At 38.6% G+C, this 15,185-nt stretch overlaps 2 protein-coding genes across 4 annotated transcripts in view; one reads left to right on the top strand and one right to left on the bottom strand.

Moving 5' to 3' along the window:
* Positions 1-15,185, top strand: part of ARHGAP24 (Rho GTPase activating protein 24) — a 780,792-nt gene that overhangs the window by 374,349 nt on the left and 391,258 nt on the right. The gene's annotated exons all lie outside the window — the stretch shown is intronic.
* On the bottom strand, positions 1,691-2,315 carry LOC132519731 (large ribosomal subunit protein eL29-like). Its single transcript, XM_060147885.1, has one exon. It carries the CDS (start codon positions 2,298-2,300, stop codon positions 1,803-1,805), a length of 498 nt encoding a protein of 165 aa, XP_060003868.1. The 5' UTR covers positions 2,301-2,315; the 3' UTR covers positions 1,691-1,802.

The raw sequence follows: 15,185 nt of genomic DNA, 5'->3' as shown, positions 1-15,185 counted from the left end.
TTGATTTCCTCTTTGATTTCTTCAGTGATCTCTTGGTTATTTAGTAGTATATTGTTTAGCCTCCATGTGTTTGTATTTTTTACAGATTTTTTCCTGTAATTGATATCTAGTCTCATAGTGTTGTGGTCGGAAAAGATACTTGATAAAATTTCAATTTCCTTAAATTTACCAAAGCTTGATCTGTGACCCAAGATATGATCTATCCTGGAGAATGTTCCATGAGCACTTGAGAAAAATGTGTATTCTGTTGTTTTTGGATGGAATGTCCTATAAATATCAATTAAGTCCATCTTGTTTAATGTATCATTTAAAGCTTGTGTTTCCTTATTTATTTTCATTTTGGATGATCTATCCATTGGTGAAAGTGGGGTGTTAAAGTTCCCTACTATTTATGTGTTACAGTCGATTTCCCCTTTTATGGCTTTTAGCATTTGCCTTATGTATTGAGGTGCTCCTATGTTGGATGCATAGATATTTACAATTGTTATATCTTCTTCTTGCATTGATCTCTTGATCATTATGTAGTGTCCTTCTTTGTCTCTTGTAATAGTCTTTATTTTAAAGTCCATTTTGTCTGATATGAGAATTGCTATGCTAGGTTTCTTTTGATTTCCATTTGCATGGAATATCTCTTTCCATCCCCTCACTGTCAGTCTGTATGTGTCCCTAGGTCTGAAGCTGGTCTTTTGTAGACAGCAAATATACAGGTGTTGTTTTTGTATCCATTCAGCTACTATTTGTCTTTTGGTGGGAGCATTTAATCCATTTACATTTAAGGTAGTTATCAATATGTATGTCCCTCTAACCATTTTCTTAATTGTTTTGTGCTTGTTATTGCAGGTCTTTTCCTTCTCTTGTGTTTCCTGCCTAGAGAAGTTCCTTTAGCATGTGTGGTAAAGCTGGTTTGGTGGTGCTGAATTCTCTTAGCTTTTGCTTGTCTGTAAAGATTTTAATTTCTCTGTCAAGTCTGAATTAGATCCTTGCTGGGTAGAGTAATCTTGGTTGTAGGTTTTTCCCTTTAATTGCTTTAAATATGTCTTGCCACTCCCTTCTGTCTTACAGAGTTTCTGCTGAAAGATCAGCTGTTAACCTTATGGGATTCCTTTGTATATTATTTGTTGCTTTTCCCTTGCTGCTTTTTATATTTTTTCTTTGTATTTAATTTTTTATAGTATGATTAATATGTGTCTTTGCATGTTTCTCCTTGAATTTATCCTGTATGGGACTGTCTGCACTTCTTGGACCTGATTGACTATTTCCTTTCCCATATTAAAGAATTTTTCAGCTATAATCTCTTCAAATATTTTCTCAGTCCCTTTCTTTTTCTCTTCTTCTTCTGGGGGCCCTATAATTCGAATGTTGGTGTGTTTAATGTTGTTTCAGGAGGCTCTGAGACTGTCCTCAATTCTTTTCATTCTTTTTTTCTTTATTCTGCTCTGCAGTAGTTACTTCCACTATTTTATCTTCCAGGTCACTTATCCATTCTTCTGCCTCAGTTATTCTGCTATAGATTCCTTCTAGAGAATTTTTAATTTTATTTTTTGTGTTCATCATTTTTGTTTGCTCTTTAGTTCTTCTCAGTCCTTGTTAAATGTTTCTTGCATTTTGTCTATTTTATTTCCAAGATTTTGGATCATCTTTACTATCATTTCTCTGAATTCTTTTTTTTTTTTTTTTTTTGACTGAAAGATCCTGCCTCAGGTTTATTTGTACAAATAGCACAGGAGGACACCAGCCCCATGCAGACAGCAGCCCAGGGGTCACACCAGTCCTTCTGTCCTCACATTGGCAGACAAAGGTCTCTACTCTGGAGCCTTTGTGGGGGCCTGGGCACCTTTGGGAGCGGGAGCGGGAGTGGGAGAGGGAGCGGGAGCCACAGCCGGAGCCGCAGCTGCACCTGCAGCCTTTGCCTTGGTTTGAGCCTTGGCCTGGGACTTTGGCCGGCAGAGCCTGAGACCCTTGGCGATGCGGGCACGAGCACGTTTCCCGAGCCTGGGGTGAGCAATGTAGGCAAGTCGACTGAGCTTGCGGCTGCCGCCCGTTGGGATCCTGGGCTTGACCTCCTTGGGCTTTACAAGAGTCTTGGTAGCCTCAGCACGTGCAGTTACGGCCTTGGCGTTGTTGGCCTGCATCTTCTTCAGGCCCCTCTTGTTGTGCTTCTTGGCAAAATGCATGTTCCTCAGGAACTTGGTGTCCACCCCCTTAAGAGATTCATATCGTTGTGATCGGGGTTTCTTGATGCCATTTCTGTGCCATTTTCGGGACTGGTTGTGCGTGGTGTGGTTCTTGGACTTGGCCATGTCTGCAACTGGAAGACCAGAGTGGAGATCAGAGCTGGGGGCTCGCGGGGCCGGGCCTACCTCTTCGCCTTGATCTAGAAGAACGTTAGGCCAGAAGCCTGAATGAGGCTTCAGCACAGATGCCTTGCATTTGCGCCCTCCACCAGCCCGGATTCATTCTGCACGACCCAATGCCAGTCTCCCCTTCCCAAACTCAGGTAATGGTGCCTCAAAACTCTCTCTGAATTCTTTTTCAGGTAGCCTGCCTACTTCCTCTTCATTTGTTTGGTCTGGTGGGTTTTTACCTTGCTCCTTCATCTGCTGTGTTTTCCTCTGTCTTCTCATTTTTCTTAACTTACTGTGTTTGGGGTCTCCTTTTTGCAGGCTGCAAGTTCGTAGTTCCCATTGTTTTTGGTGTCTGCCCCTACTGGGTGAGCTAGCCTTCCTGGCTAGCTGTGGTGCACTACTCCTCTTCAGGCTGTGTTCATGCAGCCATTCCCAGTCTTCTCTCTTCTCCCTGGGATCTGACCTCCAAAGCCTGAGCCTCATCTCCCAGCCTCCACCTTCCCTGACGGGTGAGCAGAGAAGCCTCTCAGGCTGGTGAGTGCTGGTCGGCACTGATCCTCTGTGCTGGAATCGCTCCGCTTTGCCCTCTGCATCCCTGTTGCTATGCTCTCCTCTGTGGCTCCAAAGCTTCCCCCCTGCCACCCCCCATCTCTGCCAGTGAAGGGGCTTCCTTGTGTGTGGAAACTATTCCACTTTCACATATCCCTCCCAGAGGTGCAGGTCCCATCCCTATTCTTTTGTCTCTGTTTTTTTCTTTTTTCTTTTGCCCTACCCAGGTACGTGGGGGCATTTCCTGCCTTTTGGGAAGTCTGAGGTCTTCTGCCAGAATTCAGTAGGTGTTCTGTAGGAGTTGTTCCACATATAGATGTATTTCTGATGTATTTGTGGAGAGGAAGGTGATCTCCACATCTTACTTCTCTGCCATCTTGAAGGTCTGAAACTCCTCATGCTTGGTTTAAATCTCATTTATGTTGCTCCACACTGTATCCCAGTGCTTGCCAGCTTTGGCGGGGCACACACAAGGGAGGAAGCTCAGGTGCACTTTTTCTCTTCCCCTCTACCCTCGGCACTGTGTGTGTGTGTTTGTGTGTGTCTGTGTGTTTGATTGTCTGTCTGCATGTTTGAGAGTCCCATGGACTGGATACCCTTTCCTTCTCTTTGAGGTCGCTGAACTGGCAGTGGGGAAGAGGAGAGCAAGAACAAATACATCTCTGCCTAAGAGCCTATCATTGTAAGGAGACTATAGGGCCATCTTGATTTCTCCTGATTCTTTGGCTGACTTGTGGCTGTTTATGACCATCCTTACTACACAGAATGTTAGAGATGGGGCTGTATCTCGTCCTCTTTTTTCACCCTTCAGCTCTCAAAATGAGCAGTACACCCACAGCTTCTTGCTCCTAGGAGGTGATTACAAGGCAACCCACCTTCCCTGGTTAAACTTGAGCTCCTGGAAATACATACATGGTCACCATGACAAATGTGGTACTGTAGGCTCCTCCACACTGCCACAGAATTTTCCCTGCCCTGCAGTTCTTTTGTCCATTATTCAGGGACAGGTGAAGAGCAGTCTAAGCATTAAGCTACCAGTCTCTCTAGTTGCCAGCAATTCTGGAGTTTGTTCTCTCTTGACTAGAGAGGGTTTTGGCTTTCCCCCAGACTTCTTTCCTTAGCAAGAAGTAGCTGATGGCATTTGTTGTCTTTCCAAATTTAACATCTTTTTATTTCTGGTTTTAGATTCTAGAAGTCAGTTTGGGACAATAGGATAATTCCTACTCAACACCCTAGTACAAAACTGTCATAATATTACATTTTTCAATTACAACTCATGAATCAAATGTACATACTTTCTTCTCCCAGGTAAGTGGGACTAATATTCTCTCATTAACCACCAATTCTAGAGATTGTCAAAATCTTTCATGTGTCTGATTTCCCATGATTATTACCTTGGAACAATATTCTCTTCCATTTATGAGCTAGATACTCAACATATAGTAAGTACTGCATATATTTTAAATATGCTAAATTATTTTGTTTTCTTTTCTCACTCATTTTTCCTGTTTGTGTCATAGTCATGGAAGAGATTAACAGAATCAATTCAAGGTTTTAGCAGAATCCTCAGTTCATCTTTGCAAACCTGGATTCCTACTTAAATATATTTTTCTAGGTGTGGGATCACATATGGTTAAATAATGTGTTATCCCTCGCTAAACTTAAAAAAATTTAGTTTGGATAAGTAGATGCACATCTTCTACTTGGCCTATCTTTTGGCTAATCTTGAGAAATTGTCAGAGGGATGACTAGAATAAAGAACTGAATCTGTAGATGTGAGCTCACTGACCTAGATGTGAGCTCACTGACCTAGATGTGGTTGAATATGCAATAGTCCTGGCCTTTCTTGCAGTGGGCACTGATTATTTGAATAAACCAACATAACCCTAACTTGACTGTGTTATTTAACATTTAGAACCTTCTCCAGGGAAAGCCGGAAACATCATTCATTAGAGTAAGACTCTAATACATTTTCAGACAGCTTTGCAGTGCCAAATTCCTGTGTCTATTTTGAACCTTTTCCCTTATTGTTTTAATTTTTTTTGATGACTAGACTTACTACTTATATTTTTCTCTAGATTTTAAAGAGAAAATTGACATTCTGCCAATTTCTGTTTTTTACAGTACACATGGTGGTGCAGGAGCCAAGGTTTTTCCTGGGTTATGGACTTTATTCTGCCATTAATGAAAGATATCACCTTGTGTTAACCAATTCTCTTAGTACTTCCTCTGTTAAATTAGGAGATGAAATTGATGGTTTCAGAGTTGCTCTTTGATTCCTGGTTTCTAGAAGTTTTGCTTAGCCTCACAAATGCTGCTGCTTTCTAAAAATTAAACTTTTATAATTCTTCCAGTGAACTAATATTTTTGATTATTTCCCAGATCATTACATTTGCCTATAAAATGTGCATGGAATATCCACAGATATTTTGAAAACGGGACACTTTACCTTTTGACCATACTGGGGGAAAATGAGCAGTCATTCCATTTTCAAACTAGACAAAGATTTCATAAATATTCTAAATGTTCTGTGTTAGTTTGCATTTCGAATATTTAAGCAAAAATCTTTGGTGAAGGCAGTTTTACTCATTATCACAGACAGTGACATAATTGCTCATCTAAAATACTGTTTTCAAAACTTCCTCTTTAAAGTATCATCATTTCACATGCAATTGTGATAAGAAGACAGTGGTTATTTAAGATGTTGTTTCTCCTTTTAACTCTTTAAAAATGCTTAAGAATATTTTAGAGATACAAACAATGACTTTGCTCCCTCTGAAGCCCTTTCCTTCCAAAATTATGAGATGCAAAACTCATGAAATAGAAAACTTGGCTGGATTTTATAAACATGCATAAATCATTCATAAGACTGTTGTTTACTGTTTGAGATTCTATCAGTGAATTCCTTTTCCAAGCAGATACTGCGACATTCTTTGTGTCATTGTTCAAAACATTTACAGTGGGGTCAATTAAATATCAGGTATTCATTTTTAAATCTTGTAACACATCATAGTATTACTGGGGAAAGAAACTCAGAATACTTACAGATCTCAGATAATAGTCTGAATTGAAAGTTTCAACATATTTTAATTAAAATATTTTAAATCACATAATTTGTTTTGATCATAGAAATAATTATTGGCAGAAGCTCTATTTGTTGTCTTTCCAAATTTACACCTTCCTAGTCAGCTACTTCAATAGAAATTACATTTTTGTTTCTGCCCTCTTCTCTCCTCTTGCGTTCTAGACTGAGGAATAGGAGTCATGTGATGCTATCCCTGATGGCTTTTATTTTGTGGCATTCCATGTAGTTGATACCTTTCTAACCTTTTGTTTTGATGTCTCTTAAAAAGTTAGATTTTCTCTTATGAATTATATTAGCAATTTTACTGAGTTCTCAGAAACTAATATAGTAATAAGCTTTCCTATGTTAGAGTGTAACTAAGTCAAGCTGTTCCTTGATTTCAAATATTTTATTAAAGGGTCAATTAAAAATAATTCCAACTAATAAAAATTAAAAATACATTTTAACAGGTAATCTGACTCTACTGTAGCTTTCCAGGGAGACGAAAGGGGATAAACATTTATTGTGAACTGTTATGTGTCATGTTCTGTGCTCAGTATCCTATTTACATTATTATCTCACTAATTCTCAGAGTAACACTATATGCAGAGTTTTTTATCTATGGGAAGACTGAGCTTCTTAAGGGTTAGGGTTAGCATTAGGATAATCTATGTTCCAAAGATAACAAATGGCAAAACCAGGCAGAACAGTGAAATAAATAATATAAGAAGAAATCCAAGAAGAAAAAAAAAATGTTCTGAGGAGGTGAGCTGGGTCTAAACTAGAGTTGAGATGTTTTTGAGTAGATTCATTCATTAAATAAAAGAGTAAAAAAGAAGAAATGAATAAATAAGAGTGTAGCTTGCATACAGTCCTGATGAAGAACCCATCATTTGAAATAATGATGACAATTTAGAGGCATCCTTGGGTTCTAGGAATTAGGTTAATAACTCATAATTTTTGCTGAGAGGTGCTGGGATAGGGGATGTTGGCCTTCTGTAGAGGATACTTGGCAGTTTGGGAGGTATCCTCAGAGTAGGTATTCAAGATGGTTTACAGACCCTGCTAAAACCCACCTACCTACATCTAATACTCAGTTTTTGCAGTCATTCATGAAATGAACCTCTGTTAGCTGTGTAGGCATTTGCAGATGGTCCCCACTTCTAGCTGTTTTATGTTACACCACTCTGATCCATTAACACCACCTGATATAAACCTGAGTTTTATTTCTGGCTTTCTTTACAAACTCATACAATGAAGAGGATGCATGGACAACAGCAGGTGTGATGCGTTCTGTTTCCGACACAAGACAAAAGTGATACATAGCAGGGGCTGATGACTGTATACTAAATTACTATCTGTAAAATGGAAATGGATAATCAGGAAATGTACCAGAGACTGACTTCTTAGGCATGTGACAGGGAACTGGGGAGAACATGTACTAGCCTATCAAAACCGTTGCCTGTTGAGGGCATTTTCACTGGTCATTGTGCTAGTGGTGGTTACCAGCAATGTGTTAAAAAGACCAATCCGGAGTGTGTGCAGACATTAATTGCCATCCCCCCTTTCATTCACCAGGGACTAATACCTAGAAGGGAAAAAAAACAATTATCTCTTTATCCTTTGCATCTAGTTTGTTCTTGGCCCAATATATAAAGGACTTGATCCTGATACCTCATTGGAGGAACAATTTATGACTCCCTGAATCTCTGAGTTTCTTTTTGTGTCTCTGCATCTCTCTGTCTTGCTTTTTTTTCTCTTCCTCCATTCTGTCTTCTCAGTGTTTGGTTCCAGGGACTTTCATGCCTGATAAAGTTGAGAATTGCTTATATTCGCGCAGCTCATGTTTTTGAGCAGAGTTTCAAAATCTAGGTCTTCTGCTGTAAGCACTGAAACTAGAGAATAGGTCATAATCCAGGATGTGCCTGCTTCTCAGAACGGGAGGTTGATGAATTCTCTATCAGAATTTTTAAAGTATTCATAGTAATTTAAAAAATCTGTGTAATTATTATATAATCAAGGGCTGTCTCATGTTTTCAATAGCAGTGTTTTGTTTATAATCACATTGGCCTCAAGCAGTATTCCTTAATTGACCCAACAAAAGAATAGAGGTACATTTCATACAGAAAAGGCTGCATTCCCTTAAAGTGAAGGCCAAGTGATGTCACCATACGATACTGTCTAATAAAAGTTTCAAAGTCATTAGCATGGAGATAAGTTGTAGGCAAGTTGAGGCATCACGTGTTCCCTGTGCAAGAGTAATCAGTACCTGATTCGTGCCATCAGTGATAATTAATTGTAAAAAAAATCATCTAGTAGATCACATTATGTTGATAATTTATAATGATAATAGTTATAATAAGGGAGACAGCCATGTAACACATAGTAGTAACATAGTAAAGTGCTATGAAGGAAATGTACAAGTACATAGACAGACAATAATGATGCAATAGTGGAGGAAGGTGGGGATACTGCAGAATGATGAAGATTCAGTCATGCAAGGAGAGGAGGGAAGGACATTCTGGGCTAAAGCAATAGCATGCACAGGGAAAACAGACCTGTGTGCTGGTGACCTCTTTGGTAAGGGGTTTCTGATCATTCCTGCCTTTATCTTGAGAATGGTTTCAGCCCAACGAACAAGCAGGGTCGTTCTTCTCCATCAGCTAGTCACTGAAGGTTTGCATGCACATGATTGGACTCTCCACAAAAGGCCTCTGGTGCTTTTTATCCTATAATAACGATGCTTTCTGCTTGCTAAATGCCCTGTGCTGCCCTATAGTGTAATAACTTTGGTTTGTTTGCTTAAGAGACAATAAAAGCATGTAGCATGCCACTGCCTTTCCATGATTCCCTTCTACATTCTCTGCCTAGCCTTGGGGGTGGGGTAGAAATTAGTAGCTTCCACTTGTGAGTTCCCACAGAGTTCTATGAATCTCTGTATGATAACACTTGTCATACAGGATTGCTTTTAACTCTCCTACCTAACTGCATGTGACTTCTTGAGTCCAAAGTCTTTCTCATGTAACACAGTGTCCAGCAACACAGCATGTACTCAATTTACATCTATTGACTGAGCAGTATTAAAACTGCTGAAATGCATTTCAGGGGGCTCCAAGGAGCTCCAGTTCTTTATGTCTCAGTGCATAAAGAATTCAGCAAAAGGCAAAGTGATAGATAAGAAGTGATTTATTAGAATAGGATGCTTGTGAAGCTTACAAGCAGGCGGGCAAGAGGGTGCCACGCCCCAAGAACTTAGTGGGCTAGTTTTATAATCAAAGGAAAAGTGGGGAGGGGGAAAAGACAACCTTCTTCCTCATTCTTGAGTAGACGTCACACTTCCATCATCCTCTTCCACATCAGGTGGGGGAGTTTTCTTGTCCCTACATAGTCAAGCCAAGACTGTCATGGCGCAATGGAAGTGAGCAACAAGGCAATAGCATATGCTAAAACATCTCAGGTTTCAGTATAACATCACCTTTTCCTTACATTTTTGTTTTTAGTGTGCACAGAGGAGCATGTCCTAGGAGTCATTAACTTACTCAGTTCACTGGGCAGGATGTGGGTCTCGTGCTACCATTGTTTTATTGTTTTGGGGCATGTCTCATGCTTCTGTTACATGGTTTTGTTGCTAAGCAAACCTGCTTGGTTTTGTGATTAAGCAAACCTGCTTTCTTGAGTGATCATTAACTTACAGGGGTCTCCCATACTTTTTTCTTTACTTACAATCCCCTAGTGGGATTAACTATTTAATCACCTACTTTGTCCCTTTACTCTGTCCCTATCAGTATCATAAACTCATGTTCAACGTGAATATCTAACTCTGCAAAGTATATGGTTATAAAAAATCATTATGGAGGAGTACACATTTTTCAAGGTGATGACACTCTACTCTTACTTACACCTGAGATTGTTTTAAATCAGTAATGGGGTTTAAAATAAACTAAATCTCTATTTTTTTCCCTAAGGTTACAGAATCATTAGCCTTATATTTTATTGTCAAGGCAAAGTTTCTAACTGATGCATGGGAGTGAGTTATAAAGGCAGTGATTGCTGAAGTCTTTGTGCCCTGAATACTTAGCCTTTCTCTCTGACCCATAAAGTTTCTAATTTAATGTTGAGCTGATTTAAAATGGAGAAGCATGAAAGGTTGTCTCCTCTCTAAAGGCCATCAGGTGATATTCTCAGAGGTAAATCACCTGAGAGGTAAAGTTTGCAGGGGAAGACAACTTTGTAAAAGAAATTGCATTGGGGGCTTCCCTGGTGGCGCAGTGGTTGAGAGTCCACCTGCCGATGCAGGGGACATGGGTTCTTTGCCCCTGTCCGGGAAGATCCCACATGCCATGGAGCGGCTAGGCCTGTGAGCCTTAGAGCCACTGGCATATGATGGATAGAGGTCTGTAAACTCCACCACCTCCTTTTAGCCCTGCAGAATAAACCTTCTGTGGGCATTTGCATGGGGGTGAATTACATTTGATAACAAATGGTATTGGGGTCTAGCAGGGATCAGAGGAGCTGGATTTATTCTTAACTCTGCCACTGAAAACCTGAACAATTAATGAATCTGGACACTCATTTGCTCATCTCAACAAGAAAACAAAACAAACAAAAAACAGAAGATTGCACTGGAGGACTTCTAATACCTTTTTGCTTGAAATTTTGACAACTCTTGAAAATATACCTTTTATTAATGTTCCTTGAATTCTTTTAACCTTGTGATGCAAACAAAAACAAAAACCAAAACCAGAGGACAGGACATTGTAGCACTAGTAAGCTTGACTAGGGAAAAGAAGTTTTTACTTTTCATATTTAATATTTGAACAAGCTCTTTTTATCATGTAAGTATGATAATGACCAGTTTGGAGGCATGTCTGAAACCTTACTAGATAATGAATCTGGTTTTATTAACACCTTCTACACCTCTGGCTAGTCCATTAGCTAGAGATGTATACACCTTTCATTTCCTTTGGTTCCCAATATCAAGCTGTTCTCATGTCTGATACTATTTTGAGCCTTATACTTCCTCTTTGGATGTAGCTAGAGCCATATCTTTACATCGAGTTGGTTAGAGTGGAGACCTGCTGTGCTTCAGGGAAGCCAACTCAACAGGTTTTCTTTGTTAAATTTATCACAAAAGAACCTCATCCTATATGACAAAAGTAAAGTGTACTGTGTGAATTTTGAGAGAAATTTTACATGTTGTGTTTTTTGTGCCTTTTTTAGTTTGAGACATCCACCATCAAAATACTTTGATAGAAATATACAGTGCATACTAATCCTGTATGTTAAAGAATGCTTTAGATTCAAGAGTAGATTCAAGAGTTAAAACATAGAATGTGGATTTTCATTTTACAAATGTTTTCCTCTTAATTGTAAGTCCAGAAGTTAGATTTAATATTTTTCAAAGCCCTTTTGCAAATTTCCATACCATGCCATATTTGTGTACCAGTTACTATAGTACGTTTTTTTGCATGTTCGTTTTGATTATCCCCTTTTTCAGAAGGGAAAGAGAATTCCCTCTGAAAGCAGTGCTTAATATGTGAGTGCTAGATAATGAATTGGTAGCACAGAGATGCTAATGTTTAGAAAATGACTAATGTAAACGAGATTTTAATTCATTTAGAATGGGAAAACTTCCCTCTTTTCTCCCTTTCTTTCTCCTTCCCTTCTTCTTTCTCACTCTTTCTTCTTTCCTTCTTGCCTTTTTTCTTGAATTAAAATAACATTCATTGAGTACCTGCTATCTGGCATAGTTGCCCTCCAAAAGAACATACTTTATAGTAGACCCAGTTTTACTGCTGGAAACTCCTTACAACCTTTATCAAAATTATTAGTGCACTTTAAAGTAGACCTAAGGAAATATCTAAAATTTAACATAAATACCCTCACTTTTTTCAATATATTTGCCATAATTCTTGAAATGTGTGTAGGAAAAAGTTAAGGAGTAATCAAATATAAATAAAAATCATTGGTCTTAGTTTTCATATTTGTAAAATGAAAGGGTTAACTAAAATATATTATAATGCCCTTCCCATGCAGCACTGCTAACCTGTATTATCTGCAGTTGTAACTGATTTGCTAGCACTTTTGGGGGATTGGTAATCACACCTCTACCAATTCTCATCTGCTTTCCAATTTAATCAAAAACACACATGTTTCTGTAATATTCAGCTTGGAATTAGGGAGTGAGTCTGGAAAACCAGAGTGGCAAATGTAATACTAGAGGGCTCAACTTTAGTGTCACTATGATACTGTGTCAATAAGCTAGGAGGCATGTCACAAGTCATTAATTAAAATATTAAAGCTTGAGAAAATATCTCTTTTTTAAAAATTTCAGTGCATTCAAGATCATCCCTATAATACTTGCACTCTGACATTTCTTCAGGGAAAGATAAAATAATGGAATTGCAGATAAAGCTCCAAGAATTGGCCATAAACATAACTGTGTCAAAGGATTGTTGTGAGCATTAAATAGCAGTTGTGAGCTGCTACATGTAAGGTACCTAGCTTGGTACCTGGCATGTAGAAAATACTCAGTATATGTTAATTAATAGTGTTACTAGACCACGAACAACCAACCACCACCAACACAGCAAACACATGTTATTAGCTTTACTGCCAATTACTTGTATCATGGCAGAAGCAAAAATAAGTTTGAAAACCTCTGGCCTAACATACAATCTAACATGCAGTAATCTTAGGCAAGGTTTGTCAGATGTGTTCCTGTTCTTCTTTTCCCTCTCCAAGGCAGACTTGTCTGCTCCATCCCAGCATTCCTTTCCCACTAGGTTGGTAAATACATTGAAATCTTTCTTAATATGGCATTCCAGGCAACCACAAAAAGTTTTTCAGAGTTATCATGAGAGATGAAATCTATCTGCCAGCCTTACCTTAGATTCAATAGTCATTGAATTGACCCTCTAATCCATATATAAGGAAAAGAATCTCATTTTTCACCTCAGGGTACTTACTAAAATAACTTTCATCTCTTCTGAATACAAGCATAAAACACCAAGAACTCATTGGATTTCAATAGTGGCTTATTCTCTCTAAAATATATGGCAAACAAGTCTTTTGTAACCCCACAAATGTCACCTATATTTTCTCTATCCCCTAAGTTAAAAATAAAACAAAACAATGTGAAAACATTACTTAAAATTTACTTAGCTATTATACAGATATAAAAAAGGGACTAGGTGGAACACAAAATCCATTCTTCAATTCATTCATATGAGAGAGAGTCATGTAGTCAATACAGAAAAGTGAGTTTAAATAGAAGACACTCAGTTGACAAACACTGCAGTCCTATTTACTTTCCTTTTTACAATAGGCTTGTTCTGCTTTTGCTCTCTTCCTTTCATCCCAATCTGCAAAATACATCCATGCTCACCACAACCCACTCCCCCTTTTCTCTCAGACTTGGACAAATAATGTACCTTGTGTACTGAATAGGCTTTGCAGAACATGAAAACTTAACTCCAACAAGTGGTATACTTTGAACTTAACCCAAACACAACAAAGGAATAACCCTCTTCTCCAGTTGATGGAGCATATCAGGCAATAGGAAGCTCCTCTCCATTCAGACATCCATTATTTGAAGATCTCACTAGAAATGAGTATCTCTTAGCCAAACATGGTTACATTGTTTATTTTGCACAGTTCATTTTGTACCTGGAAAGTGATAACATAAAGCACCTAACAAATCAGATGGTATTTATAGTTATCTGGTAGGCATAAGGCAAAGTGGCAAAGTTCTTTTTAAGAACTAAGCCATACTTGCTTAGTTTGAGATTCATGGTTTAATTTTCTCACTGAATTTCATTGTGTAGCATTTGCTCATAAATGCAAATTACTCTGCTGAATTAGAAAATTGGTACCTTCTTTTCCTGTGTGGTTTATGTAACAAGACTTTGGGGATCCTAATGGAAAACTCCTGTTAAATAAATGGTTGGATAGAGAAATGCAAATAAGGGCTATTAAAGAAGTATAAAGCAAAAGGAGAAAAAGAAAACAAGCCTCAGAAAATGGTTTCAGAGACCGAAATAACTGAAAAGGAAACATTACAAAGACAAGTGTAGCTTGTGAATTATATGACTTCTATAAACTATATTCACTTCCCAAGAGGTCTAATAATGCTAGGTGTAGGCATCACAGTGTGACTGGCTCAATTCGATTGGTCATACTAAAATAATTAACAAAATGTTAAGGTTGGCCTAGTAATGATGCTCTGACCAAACAGCATAAAAGATGCCTTGGTCTGATTTACCATTAAGAACTGACTTTGTCCCAATCTCTAATTCCTTCCTGAATGCCAGTGCCTAGCATGTATATAACTACTGCCATCAGAGAACTGATCACACTTTGCTTTTAGTTAAAAATCAATATCATTTTGGAGGATTCTGGGAAGATAATGGAGTAGGAAGCACTAGAAATTTGTCTCCCTACCTAGATAGAAATTGTGCTGGCAGAATCTGTCCGATGTAACTATTTTGAAACTCTGAAGTATATTGAAGGCTTGTAACTTCCAGGGGAAAGCATGGCCAGTACAATACATTTAATTTTGGTCAGTTTTAGCTCTTAGCAGAATAGCAGCTACCTGTCACCCACCCCTAGCCACATGGCAGGCAGCTATAAATATGTTCTAGGAGCAGCTTGCACACAACTATGGGAGCCAGGATGGGCAAAAAGGACCCTGTCCTCCAAATTTTGGGTATCTGTGCTCTGATCATTGATGCTGCTTCTGATTACAGAAGTGCAAAGAAGCAGCCATCCATGTTGTTTCATCTCCCACCATTGCTGCAAGCCCCTCAGCTGAAGTGACTTCCTGGGTATTTAAAGGGCCTGCACCCTTTTGTCTCCACCCTCCCCCTTAATTTTTCTTATTCCTTTTTGGAAGCCAGACATTAAAGCCTAGAACATTCAAAAGCAACTGCATATACAGAGAAAATTAGAAAGTGACTGCACATGCCCAGGGAAAAGCACAGGCTCAGAAAATATGTGAGAAGACCTCACGTTTACAACTCAGGGTGATCCTTGGCACAGAGACAGCCTACAACAATCAAAACAAACAGACAGACAAACAAAAACAACAAGCTCTGGGGAAGGGGGAGAATTTGATTTCCAGAGTTACCACATTATCAGATTCAAATGTCCAGTTTGCAACAAAAACAAAAAAAAATCATAAAACATATAAAGAAACAGGAAAGTATGGACCATTTAAAGGAAAAAAA

This window comes from Lagenorhynchus albirostris, chromosome 4 (assembly GCF_949774975.1).
Source record: "Lagenorhynchus albirostris chromosome 4, mLagAlb1.1, whole genome shotgun sequence".
NCBI lineage: Eukaryota > Metazoa > Chordata > Mammalia > Artiodactyla > Delphinidae > Lagenorhynchus > Lagenorhynchus albirostris.
The sequence above is the reverse complement of the archived record's forward strand: the minus strand, read 5'-3'. Positions and strand labels throughout refer to the sequence as shown.

Coding starts and splice junctions, on each gene's coding strand:
- LOC132519731 (XM_060147885.1), bottom strand. CDS start 2,300: ATGGCCAAGTCCAAGAACCACACCACGCACAACCAGTCCCGAAAATGG.